The 16,000-nt window shown below is 38.6% G+C and overlaps 1 protein-coding gene across 1 annotated transcript in view; it reads left to right on the top strand.

The window, feature by feature from the left end:
- The window catches only part of tusc3 (tumor suppressor candidate 3), a 69,921-nt gene that overhangs the window by 23,204 nt on the left and 30,717 nt on the right, over positions 1-16,000 (top strand). The window contains exons 2-6 of the mRNA XM_071504044.1: positions 495-664; positions 7,050-7,167; positions 10,797-10,937; positions 14,120-14,260; positions 14,601-14,690. Of these exons, the coding sequence (XP_071360145.1) occupies positions 495-664; positions 7,050-7,167; positions 10,797-10,937; positions 14,120-14,260; positions 14,601-14,690 (660 nt within the window). The remainder of the gene's footprint in view (positions 1-494; positions 665-7,049; positions 7,168-10,796; positions 10,938-14,119; positions 14,261-14,600; positions 14,691-16,000) is intronic.

Genomic DNA, 16,000 nt, shown 5'->3' with positions numbered 1-16,000 from the left:
TCAATACAGGCCAGAAGTCAAGCCTATTAAAATTTAGATTTAGTAACTCGCATCCAGCAACACCTTGCTCTGTATCAGCTTTGGACTTTGAAAGCAACCAGTATTTACAGCACGTTTCCTCCTGGTTATGGAATAGTTGGAATATTACAGAATTTAAGAGACATTACTTGAATAATAATAATAAGAGAAAAAGTCAAGGGTTTTTAATATATTCTGCGGGAAATCTGGGGGATATCTGGGGACTATACAAATAGGTCATTTTATATGAGAATAGCAGAATGTCTTTGCAACTTCTCTATACTGTCACTTGTCTATACATGCTTTTCCCCCATGACAGGAACGTTTTTGACATTATAAAGAATCAAAATGCTTTTATTTTTAATCTGTTGTTCTCTAGCATTGTTGGACTCACAGGGATTTCTTTTCTGTTTGAATTTGAAAATCCTAACAGGAAGCATTGTCCTCTTTGCCCTTTCCCATATCTGTTTGTTCAGAACCTGCTGTCAGAGAAGGTTGACCAGATGATGGAGTGGTCCTCTCGGCGTTCGGTCGTCCGGATGAACGGTGACAAGTTCCGTCGCTTTGTCAAGGCCCCACCCAGGAACTACTCTGTCATCGTCATGTTCACTGCCCTGCAGCCTCAAAGGCAGTGTTCTGTCTGCAGGTATACACACACACACACACACACACACACACACACACAGGAGGCTAAAGCACCTTCTGTGGGCCACAGCGTGGAATAGCTCCTACCATAACAGCCATTCTTCTGTCATGCATTTGATTACCTGAGATGACTCTCATATCCTCCTCCAAGTTTACTCAGTGCACTGAAGTTTGCCCACAGTGAAAGAATCAATCAGAGAACTCTCAGGTCACACATGCACACATTTCTAAATACATGCACACACAAGCACAAATGTCCTAGAACTTGCTTTCACACACATATAAAGACGAACCTATGGGTCACGTTAACATTTGGATCAAAGGGACTGCGGCCAGCCATACTACCAAAGGAGAGAGAGAATAAATTCCACAGAACAAGGCCAACAAGACCTACTTACCCACTTGCATAGTCAAAGCATTGAATACATTGAGAAAATTTTCCAAAAATCCCAGCAGCGAGATTTAAATTGGATTTTTATTAACAAAACCAGACTTGCGTCATGTTTGCAGCAGAATCAACTGCAACACGGCAAGGTCAAACACTACCTCAAAATGCTGATACAAGATTAGAAGTGTGATTTTAAATTTTTAGCTCAGAATTCAAATGAATTCCAATCTGAGTCAAACGATTTTACCTCCCTGTCAGTCCCAGTGTTTCAGCACCACGGACAGCTGTGCACGCAACACTGGTATTCATCATAGATACTCTGGAGCTGTCCGTGGTTCTGAAAGCTACTTTGCAGTCAGTGAAACCAATAGAACCACTGTTTGGTGTAGAGTTTTTCTAGTGTAGTCCAGATGAGCACATTTGCTACACTGTTTTCATTCCTATCATTATGAAAACACAGCATAATGAGCTGAAGTGAACTGTATAAGAACTAAATACAAAATTGTTTTCAATCGGTTGCGCTCATATTTTTATTGTAGACGTTGTCTTTTAGCATATTGATAATTGCACACTACATTCTATGGCATCAAATGATGAAAAGGGACAGATGCTACCGTTTGGATTGAATACAGCATGCACTCAGAGGACCAAACTTTATTATTTTTGAATGGTTTTCACAGGGTCATGTGAATTGCATTCAGTGGCGTTCTTACTCTGGTAGAATTAGATTTGGTTTTTACCATTCATGCTGGCTTTGATTGTTTTTCATTTCATTTTTACTGTCGATTTCCCTTTTGCATTCAAATTTGCATCTTTGTGAGGCGCTTTGTAACTGTGAATGGGAAATTTGCAACCAAAGATGGTGGCTGCTCTGATGTTTAGGAAGATACTAATTTCCCAACAAATCACTTTGTCTCTCTCAGAAAACTGTTATTATTTGGTAAACCTAGCTTTTAGTTGTTGAGACCCTTGTCAAGAAATAAACTAATGGGGAAACCAGGGTGGTGACTCTTTGTTGAGTTATGGAAATTGCACATTCACTACAGTGGAATGTTTTCACGTCTTTTGCATGTGTAGCATAAACCAGGTAGTTAACCCTTGTCCCAGTGTCCTAGGGGAAGTCTAGCTAGTAGATGAAATCACTACTGACCTCCTCCATCCTAATCTGGCCTGGTACTCTAATCAGCCACTCTTGTACTTCATCAGTCACTTGATTATATAACTTATTCATCACTCATGTCAACACCCCTCAGCTGCCTCTCTTTTTCTGTGTGCGTGTGCGTGCGTGCGTGTGCGTGTGTGTGTGTGTGTGTGTGTGTGTATCTGACACTCAGTATTATCACAGACAAACTCACTCTCTTTTTATTTCTCTTCTATTCCTGTACTCTTCTTTTTTTTCTTCATTGGCAGGACCATAATTAAGCACACAATTGTGAAAGCAGGTTGTATAAGAAGCTTTACAATTTTATTCACACACACACTCTTAAATCTTTTCATCATTTGCTGTGGGCTAGTCTGACTCACTGGATGTAGGCTGTGGGTATAAGCCCGCCATTGGGCACCTATTTTAGGCATCATTCTCCTTTCCGCTTCCCTTGCCTGAGACAGTTTTCAAAGCAGCAACCTGTGTGCTAGCAAATTTCAATTCTGATAAAGGGTTAGTGTTATCTGGTTTGTGCAATCACACATTCGACACACGGCTTTGCTTTTTTTTTTCGGTGTTTCCTTTGCGAGCAATTAGCTGTTTTAAGGACAGTGCTCACCTCCCTATGTGCAAATGTTCCACCAAAACAAGTCTTCCCCTGCACTATTTTGCAGGGACACAATCGCTGCATCCTGGACTCAGCACCGCCCCAGATGGTTGTGGTTTAAAGAAATGCAAGCAAGCAAACAAGCCAGTGTGTTTTTCACCAGTAACAGAATGGTAATGGGTGCAGCCAGACTATTCTCCAGTGCTGACACAGCACTGTGGAGATCATGGCCATGTGGGACCAGCTGTGAGCTGACCCTTGATACATGAGGGGGGAGAGAGAGAGAGAGAGAGAGAGAGAGAGAGAGAGGCCAACAATGGAATCGGCAGGTCAGACTTTAAAAAAGATATATTTAGAAAAATTTTAACTCTAAAGCATTTTGGTCCCCACAAAGGTGTCAGACTCCACAAGTATAGTGGGCTCCCAGTTTTTGGACCCCAAATATAGTAAAACAAGGCCACACACACACACACACGTTTTATCTGTTTATCTCAGAAGCAATTTATATTCCTCTTAACAAGAAACCAGCCTACTTATTTTCTATTTAATCACCAGATGCATTCATTAATATCAGTTCGCTCTGATTCACCATTATTCCTGTCTTTCTTCTGTCTGCTTCTTCATCTCTTGTTTGTCTGCTGGCCCCGCCACCCCCCTCTTATTAACACAAGCGATAGCATCAAATCATTAGTTAAAGAGGGCGACAGAGAGAGTAAGAGATGGATGTTAGATGGTGACCTGAGTCTGCGCTAAGAGGACCATCAGGCAGTGAAAAAGATGGCTAATTACAGGGGTCCTCACTCCCACATCACTCTTAAGCTTTGTCCCAGTTCCATACTACATACTAAGTGTTGTTTTCACACTAGAAATGAGACTAATCTAAGTATACTCCAAGATGACAGTTTTCACACTATATTCATTTTTCAGCTAAGTGTCAATGGTATAGTGATGGGGAAGTATTTTCACACAGTGTATCATTAAATATAATTTATCAAACGACTGGAGAAAAAAAAGTGGCAGATAGTGATGCAACAGTTCAGGCTGAACCCTAAACCAAGAACAGAAGTGGAGTTTTCTGCTGGATGAAACTAAGAAAACTGCCTCTGCATTTACTTTAATGATAACTACCATACATAGAGTGGGGTCCAAAAGTCTGAGACCACTTTCCCTGTATTTCTTCACTGTGGTTACTAGGTTACATTTTGCAGCTTTTGGTTGATTCGGTGTTATTGTTACTTACTTACAATAACGTTATTGTTAGTAACAATAACACTAACTTTATTCATATAAAAATAACATGAGCAGAAAATAGCAGATAAATGAATTTGCAAAAGACACAGCACCAGCACCAGCACCAGCAGAAAGCAGGTTGTCCGTATACACTGCATATTTGTTCTACACCATAAGGCACTTCAGTGACATTGTGGCTACATGATCAAAGGTGAGAACAACCTGTGAGGGTCACCTGCTCACTTCCTCAGGGTCAAACAATCACACACACGGTCGAGTCAATTTAAGTAACAGTACGTAACTTTTTTTTCTAATGTTTATCAGTTGAAATATGCTAAACATATCTTACTGTGGAGAGGTGCTGTCAAAGGCTTCTGTACCCCAGACTCATTGAACAGCTTGGCAGCAGCGAAGAAATATTCCCTTCTAAAGTTTCTGAGTGAGCCTCGCCCTTTTAACCGATCAAAGAAGGCCAAAGTCAGGGGTGGGAGCTCACAGGTGTCAATCAATGCATAAACGCTCTTCTGGTATGGCTGACTCACAGGCTTTCAAGCTTCCGTTTCCTGCATTAGCTGAGACAGCAATTATGACAAGGATTTAGGAGGAGGGCTGGGCGGAGTGCAACAGAGCAGGGAGAGGGAAGGGTGAGAGGAGGAGATATATATATATTTATCTATAAAATACATATTTTAGTTCTTCTTTTTTTGTCTTCTTATGTAATTTTGTAAATAATATAATAGTTATACATTATTTGTTGGGTGTTACTTCGATTTATATATGTTACCTTATATAAGAAATTAAGTAAAGAAAGAGATAAAGACAGAAAACACAGGTCACATCAATATGTAATGTATAAATATAATTATTGTAAGAAATGAAATGTCACCTAGCAGACCTTGCATTAATGTCGTTGTAGCATTTTCATTTTCATTTTCATTTTTCACCATTCCCCTGGAAATATATGAAAAAATAATATAATCAAAAAATAATTTCGTAATTTTCAAATAATGAATATAATTCCAATCCCTTGCTAGTGGTTGAGACCAGTCGTGTTTGTGGAACACACACTGAGAAATGAACAAAAATAAAAAAGAACTCTTGTATTAGATGGATTCTAATAGATAAAGGTGAGTGCTTGTTTTTTTTTAATTTGTATGTTTAACTTTTGTAAATTAATAGTCAAAATATGTAAATTAAACATTCTATATGATGAATAAACAGATACTGTAATATTAAAATAATACAATTCACATTATACAAAATGTCATATGATGAACATAATAAAAACAACTGAGCAAAAGTCAAAAGTGGTTTAACATCTTCTATTCTCACATATTTTATTCTGTATTTATTTGTATATTTTATTTATTGTTTTTTTTTTTTTAGAATGTTATGACATTTGTTAATTATTGAATGAAAAAAACTAAACCCCCAAATATTCTTTTATCATTAGGACAGTTGTCAGAAAGCTAAATAAACAACAAATGAATAAATAACATGGAACATCAGCACAGTAAAACCCGGATCTCAGTGACACCTAGACAATAACAGCAGAGTGGTGTTCAGAGAAAGAGACGAGCACCACTGTAATCCCTGACAGTCTGCTGGCCTGAGTTTCAACTTCATCTCTGCTGACTTTTTAAAACTGTAGACACTTCAAAGGACCCATCCTAACATTAGCTGCAAAGATAACAATGTAACATCATTGCACATAACAGATCTTGACAGATGATTTCCCACTAATTAGAGCAACAGAAAAGGCAGTTGACATAAGACATAATGTCAAATTGAAGTAGAGTCATATGGGCCTAACTACAGTCAGAAACGAGAGAGAGAGAGAGAGAAAGGGGGGAAATTGAGAGACTGCTTTTTGGCATTTTACTGTATATCTCGCCTTGCACGAGGACAAGGCCTGACCATGCCTGACTAAAATAACTTCATTAGGCTTGATTTGAAGTAAATACAAATAGAGAGTACCTTCACATGTCACGATGACATCACCATGGGTGTAGCGCAGTTTCTTTTTCTTACTTTCTTCATCTTCTCTCTTTCTCCTCCCCAGTTTCTTCCTCTGCATTTTTCAACAGTCTGGAACAGTCTCTTTCACTTTGTCCGCATACTCACTTCTTCTCTTTTTTACCCTCTATCTCTTTTGACCCTGACGATCTATTTTTGAGGTCAGTAGATGTGGATGTTCTTGAGGTATTGTCTCCTTTCTCAGACACCTATTTGTCTCTTCATGAATAAATGCATTCATTTCATCTTTTGTGCAGTGCCCGTGCCGATTGCTTCTCACAATGAAAATGACTCCTTCTGTAGGAGACAGAGCCGCTGAGTAAATGAAAAGACAAACTATAACTGAGTACTGTTAAAAAACATAATTGACAACAATATAAACAAGACATCTTGAGTACACAGTCAATTTTGGCTGCTACAATGTTGGTTTCATTCTAATAATGACACTAGATTTGCAAAAGATGATACAAAGAGCAATTGTTGCTTGTGAATGAGGAATGTTAAATTACATTAAGATCATGGCTCTGAAAGAATACAGCATTATACTAGTGTAAGTTTAAGCTTTAATTGAAGTTTTTACTTCAAATCTAAATTTCTTTACACACACAGTTCCACATGTCCACCAGTTTTTTTCCCAGAACATAGGAATCCACATTTTGTCAGTGCTTTCAGGTATGATGTTGTTCAGTGCTAGAACATCAGTCCTCTAAACAGTTGTGGTAATATGGGTCTGGAATTAGGATTCATGTTTTTAGTACTTGAGTGTCACCTGACTTTAGTGATATCTGCCACCAAACAGGTTTATCTGCTACAGAAGAGGTCATCTTGAATAGAATCCTAATCATTGGCACAGTACTTGTGCAGAGTACAGTATGTCTATCTGATTGTATATGTGTATCTGAGTATTTGCCTACATGTAAAAACATGAAATATTTTGTCTTGATTTTTTTCTTGGTATTTGTTACTTATTTCTGTGTTTCTGTCTCTTTGCTATTTTATAGGCAGGCGAATGAGGAGTACCAAGTTTTGGCGAACTCGTGGCGTTACTCATCTGCATTTTCCAACAAGCTGTTCTTCACGGTGGTGGACTATGATGAGGGAGCTGATGTTTTCCAACAGGTAACTAGTTATTTAGTGTATTGTCAATCCCACATGTATTCACCTAAACCTAGTGCAAGTTGTATCTTTCATACTTTCCTTGCTTTCTCCACTCCATCCTCATCCCTCAGCACATAACAAATGAAACACACCCACAGTTGTGCGTAATCCACACTGGCCCTTGTTGCAACTGCATTAGCTTGGTTTAAAATCGGTTGGCTTCCAATTTAGTTAATGAAAAACCTTCCTTCTATCTTTAGGGAGGTTTTTTTGGTGTGTCATGAGGACAATTCATATGACAAAGATGTGAAAGTACTGTTGGACACCAAAAGCTAATTACTGTTTTCCTGATATTGGATTAGCTTTATCACCGGACCCACAAGAATGCTGGAGGTAATTTGCTTACTAAATTAATAGCTGCAAAAAAACTAGGTAGTTAAAGTGGCTGTTTTTTTAGTGAAAGAAACTCAATGTAAAATTAAGGTGTCACACGGCCTACAGTCCCTCCTTCATTTCCATCATATTCACTGCCAACTTTTTCTTCTCATCCTATCAAACCCTGTTCTTTTCAGCATCTCGTCTCCTCTCTAATTCATTCTCTCCTCCTGTCCGTCTCCCTCCCCTCTACTCACTAGCTTTCCGTGAAGAAGTAGCTGCCTCAGAGCTTCAGCAGTAGCTCAGCAAACAACCTTCTAGAAAACCTTTGAGAAAAAGGCAAAAAGTACACCAACAAAAAGTCACACACACACAAACGCACACACAAAAAGGCGCAATCACACAACAACCTGCACTGGCATACAAGGACACACTTACAAAGGGCAGGCACAAACACATACATAATTACATGGACAGACTCGGGTATTTATATACATTGGAAAAGAACACAGTGTACTTCCTGGACACACACACAAACACACAGTTCACACATTGAGATGGACAAACAAGGAAGCATACAAGCAAAAAGTGAATTAAATGCTAATAAACACATGTAAACAACTTATTTTACACACTCCATTCTGAAGCAGAGGCATTGATGAGTTGTCTCTGTCAGGTAGGTAGCTGTTTTCATCCCGCTCACTCAAGAAAAAAACACTGACAAATTCAAATGTCTTTTTCTTTACATGTGAGAAGCTGGAACAAGAGGGTTTTTTTTCTGCCCAACTTTTGATCCAGACCCCACTTTACATAAATTTGTGTTGCGTTCTACCAGTGAAACCATACTGGAGACAATGAGTGGGCTCCCCAACAAACTGGAAACAAACAAAAAACAAAATTCTTCAAAAAAAAATGTAAGTGGAAGTATTACTCGCTTTAAAGACATTTTTGTCAGTAGAAAACTTCCTCTGTGTTTTTCTCTGGTGTGGCTGAGAAGTGCTAAGTAGGTTAAAAACTCTTGAACACAGGCAGCAGCAGAAACAAGCTGCTTTCTTCAAGCAGCTTTACCTAAATACAGGAAAAGATACAAAATACAGAGGTAAATTCCCAGTTGTCCTTTGTCATTCTATACTTTATACTCTTAGAACTTTAAATAGCTATGCTCAGTTAAAAATAGTCTGGTATTTAATATTTAAGTGTCTTTAATATTTCTTCTTTTCTTCCTCTTTTTTTCAACCTGCTGTTGTGCTGGCCATGATTTCACTTTTCTGTTTTACTTCAATTGGTCCGTCTTACTCTTTGGGTGTCTTGCGTCTTCTTTCCTCAAAGCTGTTTGGTTTTCATGACTCTATCCACATCTGTTCTTGTTTAAAAAAAAAAAAAAAAAAAAAAAAAAGCTATGGAAGTTTAAATAAGATAAGAGTTAATTGGATTCACACTTTTTATGTTTGTTTGCATGTGTTGTTGTTGTAGTTGTTCATGCATTTTTTGTATTTGTGTTCATGGGTATTTCTGCATGTAGTGTGTGTCTACACATTCTTACGTGTATGTCTATATATATGTATGCATGCATGCATGGCTCTAATCCATTAATCACTTCATTATCACTTAAAAATGGGGGGGCTCGAGAAATAACCTACAAATCTCCTCTCCACTCATTATTATCTTCTTCTTTCTTCTTTTTCTCTCCTCATTTCCTTCCTTTTCCCCTCCTCTCCATGTTTTACAAGGAGCCCTGGGGAAAACAGGAGAGAGTAAACCAGTTGACTTTATTGTTGCTGATAATTGTAGGGAGTCCTGGGATTTGGAGTTAAATAGGTGTAAAACCAGGGGGGGAGGGGGGGATTTAGAGAAAGGAGATAATCAACCTCTTTTGATATTCCTACTTTATGTTGTTGTCTTTATTTAGCTGTGTGTGTGTGTACTTGTACTTGCTATGTAGTAAGGACCAAAAAAAGTATTTTACTAACAGAGTGAGAACATTTTGGGAAAGTAAGGATATTTTGGCCGGTCCTCACTTTTTGAGACACCTTCAAATCACATTTTGAGGGTTAAGACTTGGTTTTAGAGTTATGGTTAGAATTCGGTTTAGGTTAAGGTTAGGGTCAGGGTTAGGCACTCAGTTGTGATGGTTAAGGTTAGGGTAAGGGGCTAGGGAATGCATTATGTCAATGAGTGTCCTCACAAAGATAGAAGTACGTGTGTGTGTGTGTGTGTGTGTGTGTGTGTGTGTGTGTGTGTGTGTGGTGAGTTTATTTTTAAGAGGACAGGACAGGAAACAGAGCAATGCATTTGTATAAAAGAACGTATTTATGCAAAGATAGAATTATTGGAGATGTCCTCTCTGTCCAGTTATTAGCTGTGATGGCCAGCACACACCCACTTGCTGTCTTGTAATTAGATCAGTATACACACGCGTAGACACACAGAGGCATATAACATGATCAAAATACAATACACTGGTGTAGTCTTTGGGGGTTATTTTTTGTCATCACTCTTGTGCCAAGTCATTTAGTATTGAGTATCTGCCCAGTGCAGAGTCCTGACCCGATTTTCATATTTCCATACAAGGTACAGCAGCATAGTGCAACTGCAAAGCCCATCAAATTTGGGTAGGTTATTTTTGACAACTGAATGGCTTTCCGTAATGTAATATAATCTTCTTTAATCTTTTATATTGGTATTCTATAATATTCTAAGTGTTTTGTATAATGTAGTTGAGGAGTGTCAACCTGGAGATGTTGTGGCCAGAAGACGTGGGCAGGATTTGGACAGCCTGTCTCTATTCCCAGCAGGAACAAAATTTCAAATGCAGTTTTCAACCAATAGCAGTAGTTTACAGGATCATTGTACCTACCCAATGACATTCATAAAGAGGCAGAGGGAGCTTTGTTCTTGGCTGCTCGCTGCCAGTAAAGTATCTTCATTGAAATTGCTGGCTGATTTAGTTGTTTGCGCCACTTTGCAGATCACTGACTCATAAAACTGTGAGTGTTGGGAAAAAGTTATTAATGCGACACCATAGGAATACATCAAGGACAGCAAGCAGTAAGTATTTCAGAATGATTAACAATGGAGACTGAATGGAGGCATATGATGCAAAGCGGCTAAGAGGTGCACCTATGATATGATCCCATGCCATCAATCTGTTGATTAAGATATTATGATCTATGGTGTATCTTTATCTGTGGGTAATATATGATCCAATATGTTTGACAAGTAAGATATGATATTAACTTGATATTCACGCCCTCATTTTCTCCCTTTTTCTCTAGTTGAACATGAACAGCGCTCCAACCTTCATGCACTTCCCAGCGAAGGGAAAACCAAAGAGGGCTGATACGTTTGACCTGCAAAGGATTGGCTTCGCTTCAGAGCAGTTGGCCAAGTGGATTGCAGACCGCACAGATGTTCAGGTACTACATACACAGATATTCACCTTCACACAAGCACATGTGCAAAAACACATACAAGTGCAGCTGGAACAATTAAGAACTCTTCAGAAAGACAACCACTGTGACTTAGTGGTGCAGAACCACAGTATAGAAACGTATTGTGAGGTCTTACGCTGCTCAGGGTGTGGACAAAGCACTGCCATACAGGATTTCCAGCATGAGTTTAGCTAGTTGACTTTCTTAAAATGTATGGAGTCAAAAAAAAAAACACATTCACACAAAAAAAAAAAAACACAAAAAAAGCATGAACTTCATGTTTACTCCTCTTGATTTTTAATGAAGTCATATGCACTTCACAGTTAGATAACACATCAGCTAACACATTGATTGGACAGTTTGGTGACAAGTCCCACATGGTGAAGTAAAATTCTGGTCAGTGACATCAGGTCATGCTGCATTTTATTGCTTTCATGTGTAGGTTTGTGTTCTCCGATCGACTAAAACTGAACCTGATGTTATGAATCCTCATCATCAGGTGGAAACGAGAGGAAAAAGAGGCGTCTTGTATCATTATAGCAGGGAAGAGTCATTTAAGTGTGTTTGCTGTGTTGTGCTCACTTTATAATGACAACTGCCAAAACACACAGAGTACAACACAAGTACAACACAATTCTGTTTTAACTCCTTTTCACTTCCTGATTGACAACAGAAAAGATCATCTATAATATTGCTAAATCAGTGGAGTACTCCTTTAAAAAAACAAACAGGAAAGGTACAAAACCACATTTTAGTATTTGCAATGGCAGATGCAATGTTGACCGTGTCGTATCCTTTTAAGCTGCAGGGAACAGGGTGTCACACATGGACATGCAGATGCCCTTGGTTGGAGGCACTTAAGTTGTTATTTCCCGGGAGATCAAACCTTCAACCATTGGACTACAGTTCTTTTTTGAATAATGTGTCAGCCAAGTACGGGCATACATAGTCCAAGTGTCCCAGTGACTTCCTGTTGATGGATCTGGATTCAAAAGGCTATTTTTCTTTGAAGGAGAGGGGAACACTTTCACTAAGTGCTAGCTTTCAGGCACTTCAGTCTGACTATACTGCATGAATAAAGAAGAGAACAGAAAAGGGAAAAAGACAGGACAGATATTGATCAAAAATACCTATCAAAAAAAAAAAGCACTGAGATGAATACATTTTTGTGATGGAGGAACTCGAATCAAGGTTGGTAATAGTTGCTACAGTGTGAAAGGCTGACAGTAAGGATAGATGGTGAAGGTGGAGGAGCTTGGACTGTTGTGTGAATATATCATAGACATTAACTGCCGTCATGTAGTATGTGACTTTTCAGGGCATGCAGGGCGTTACTTCATTAGTTTACATGCACTTTTATACACATAATTAAAGCTTACTGTGTCTTTCTTGTATCTCTGTTTTCTTCATTCAATGACAACATAAAAATTACTAAAAGTAGACGGTGCTTTTGATTAATTATATTAAAGCCTCTTCTTGTGTTGGCCAAAAGAATTTAAGTCTATAAGAAAACAGGGAAAGTGAAGCAGCCTGAATACTTTATGGCACCACTGTATATATTTTGTAAACTGGAAAGAGATGCATCTCTTTCATTTGTTTCTCATATACTAGATCACAGGTGAGGCTGCTATGTGGCATAGCTTTAGACTAAATCTCGTTTTCTCTCACTCTTCCTCCCTGAATTATGCAAACTTTAAATCCAGTAACACTTCAGCTGCAGCAGATGGTACACACATTTTCAGTGGTGACATAATCTCTGTTGGAGGCACATATGTGTTGTGTCCCCCCCACCAAACACACATACACACACACAGACACATAGAACTAAAGAGAGTATGAGAGAAACACATGTAAATTACAATAGATTATTTTTCATGTAAAGACCTGGACTATGGTTATCATACTGTTATGGCTAATGCAATTCTGAAGAGTCATTCTTCAGAAGAAGATTTCTTTATCTTTATTTTTTTAAATAATTTTTTCGATATCATCATTATTTACCTTCTTGAAATGTTGTTTCCCCTCATTCGTATTTAGTTCTGTGGAGTCGCTCCATTGTCTGTGGTTTATCACTGATGAACCACGTTCCAATGTCCTTCAGTGGGGGAATAAGTGAAGGCTTTGAAAATATTTGACAAAAGTCCTGTTTGAAAAGAGCACCATCTGTATATATACAACAGTTTTTTACAATTTCATTGAAAAGACCTTTTCCATGAACAACATACTGAACACATCGGGCGGGGATCAGTTTCAGGACAGAGCATGGACATGTACCGTTTTTTAACTATGCAGTGACATTTCCTTGAGGTTTTTTTTTTTAACAGAAGACTGTGGAAGCACATTTGGCACATTTTCACATAAAAGAAAACTACTCGAATGCTTTTTTTTGGTGTGAATAGCATCACAGTGTCACTAAGCGACAGGTTTTCATGAGCAGATGTCTATGGCTTTGCAACCTTTAGAGCAAGTCAAAACTTTGATTCAAAATTTCTTTTGTGTCAAATGTACCTAAGCATGAATCAAGGTTAGTTAAAGGTTAAAGGTAACCAAAGCATCTGAGCTCAAACATCCACTTAGTAGCTTTTGTAGCTTTCAAGGAGTAAATTGACCTTTGTGTTTAGATTTCAATGGTTACATAAGCTGTACCCAAAGGTCAAGAGTGAACTTCCAAGCCCATGTCTGTTGTGTTTGACTTAATAAGTTATTAAAGGGTTTCCTCGCTGTATCTTGTAAAGACAGGGTCATAAATTGTTTTTGTGTCCTCAGTGTCTCTCTCACACACAGTACAGCAAGTTATTCTCCAGTTATTGTATTCGCTGTTTCATAACTGTCTATGTGATGTTTCTCTTCAAGAGCTTAGTCAATAGATTATAAATTCAGACTGTACCAGCATTTTTCAAAAATGTGCAGGATTACAACCCTGCAACCCTACACAGCATAAATAAATGTAAAAAGAATGAATGGATTGTTTTATTATTACTTATATTATCCTCAAGACAAAAACATTTCTCTTGGTTCAGAGGGAGAAAAGGGAGGATGAAGGACATTTATTCACAATATTTACCACATTGAGATAATAACTAAATGCATCTATGCATTTCTACAATAGTGTAGTGATATATTCAGTAACTGAAAAATATATGTTATATGGTCACCCCCCCTCCCAGATCCGTGTCTTCCGTCCTCCTAATTATTCAGGCACTATTGCTTTGGCTCTGTTGGTTTCTCTGGTTGGAGGTCTGCTGTATCTGAGGAGGAACAACTTGGAGTTCATATACAACAAGACTGGATGGGCTATGGCTGCACTGGTATGACCCACACAACACACACACACACACACTGGGTTTTAGGGTGGAACCTTTTAATCCACTGGGAAAAATAAATGAAGTGTGTGCTCTGCCAAAAACATACAGCTTCACATGGCAGGGTGAAATTGAACTGGAAATGATCTGAATGGAGTAACTTTACCCTTTTAGTAGAGATTTCTGCATATTTTAACAAAAGTTAGATTTTGAGTCGTTTCTTGAGATGTTTACATTTCAGACTGACTGATTTCCATGTTAATGATGTTTAACTCACATTGTCTCCTGCCTGTCTTCGCCCCTCTCTCTCTTTCTCTCTCTCTCTCTCTCTCTCTCTCTTTCATAGTGTGTAGTTTTTGCGATGACGTCCGGTCAGATGTGGAATCACATCAGAGGTCCTCCCTATGCCCACAAAAACCCTCAGAATGGACAAGTGGTATGAGTCACTTTATTTTTTTTCTTCCTTCCTCTATATATCTAAACATTCATCCATCCATCCATTATTTCTGTTTTCTTCTCTCTGTTCTTTTGCTTCTGTCCTTTCATCCAACCTTCTATCTCTTTACTACCTTTCTTATTCTGTCATTCCTTGATGTCCTCTTTCCTTCTTTTCTTCCTTCCTATTGACTATTTTCTTTACTGGTAGGTGGGTTTTGAGGAAAACAAAAGGTTTTAAGGTTAAGTTTAATCTGTTCTACAGTGTGCTGAGTGAGGCTGTCTTAGATCAGTGATAGGAACATCTGTAAGGCGCTCAGCCCCGACTAAAATACACTCTGTACCATTACCACCTGCGAACAGGTCAGTGACGGGACAGTGTGTGTGTATGTGTGAGTGTGTTACTGGACAAGTGGGAGCAGTCATTGTGTGGTAATATCACCCTAGAGACATGTCAGAGTCTGACAAGAAAAGAGACAGAGAAAATTTCTTTTTTTCTTTCTTTCTTTCTTTCTTTCTTTCTTTCTTTCTTTCTTTCATTCTGCTTTATACAGTTACTCTGTGTTTTTGGGCAATTGCCACACACACACACACACACACACACACACACACACAAACACACAGCCTTTGCAGATATAGTTTTGCTCTGGTCACCATTTAAGTTTGTTCACTCATGTGTGAAATTAAAATAAAAATATGAGAAATCCTAGAAAATTATGGAGGAGGGAGAGCAGGCGATGTGTGAGAAAGGTGGGGACAGAGAAGACACACAGAGGAAGTGAGTGAAAGAAAATTTTACTTAAAAACATGTGATTATGCGTCCACAGTATTATTATTGTCACAAAGCATGTGGACACACACGCAAATCCTTCCACAGTGAGTGATGCATGGGGTCATGGACACAAATATACAGAGCAGTACAGTTGTTTTGAAAAAGTTGATTCAGTTCAGGCAAAGACTGTAAAGGTTTGGTATTCCCTGCAGCCAGTAAACCTTGAGGATGCGCACAAACACACAGCAGAGGGGACTGCATACACACATACACACGCCCAAAAAGCATCACAACCTCCCGCTGTGAGCAATATCAAACTATATTTGATATGAGGATCGGTCTAATAATGTAGAGAGGTCGACCAGTAATCGGTAGGTTCCTGTTTGGACCCCCGGCTCTTCCAGAGAGCATGTCGAAGTGTCCTCATCCTTGACAATTAACCCTTAACTCCCCCTAATGCAGCATCAGTGTGTGAATGTGTGTGTGAATGGCTGAATGAGACACATGTTGTAAAACATTCAGTGGTCGATATAACAGGA

This window comes from Trachinotus anak, unplaced genomic scaffold, assembly GCF_046630095.1.
Source record: "Trachinotus anak isolate AG129_WGS33_773 ecotype Australia unplaced genomic scaffold, CSIRO_AGI_Tana_v1 ptg000019l, whole genome shotgun sequence".
Lineage (NCBI taxonomy): Eukaryota > Metazoa > Chordata > Actinopteri > Carangiformes > Carangidae > Trachinotus > Trachinotus anak.
This window is presented reverse-complemented; position numbering and strand designations above follow the sequence as displayed.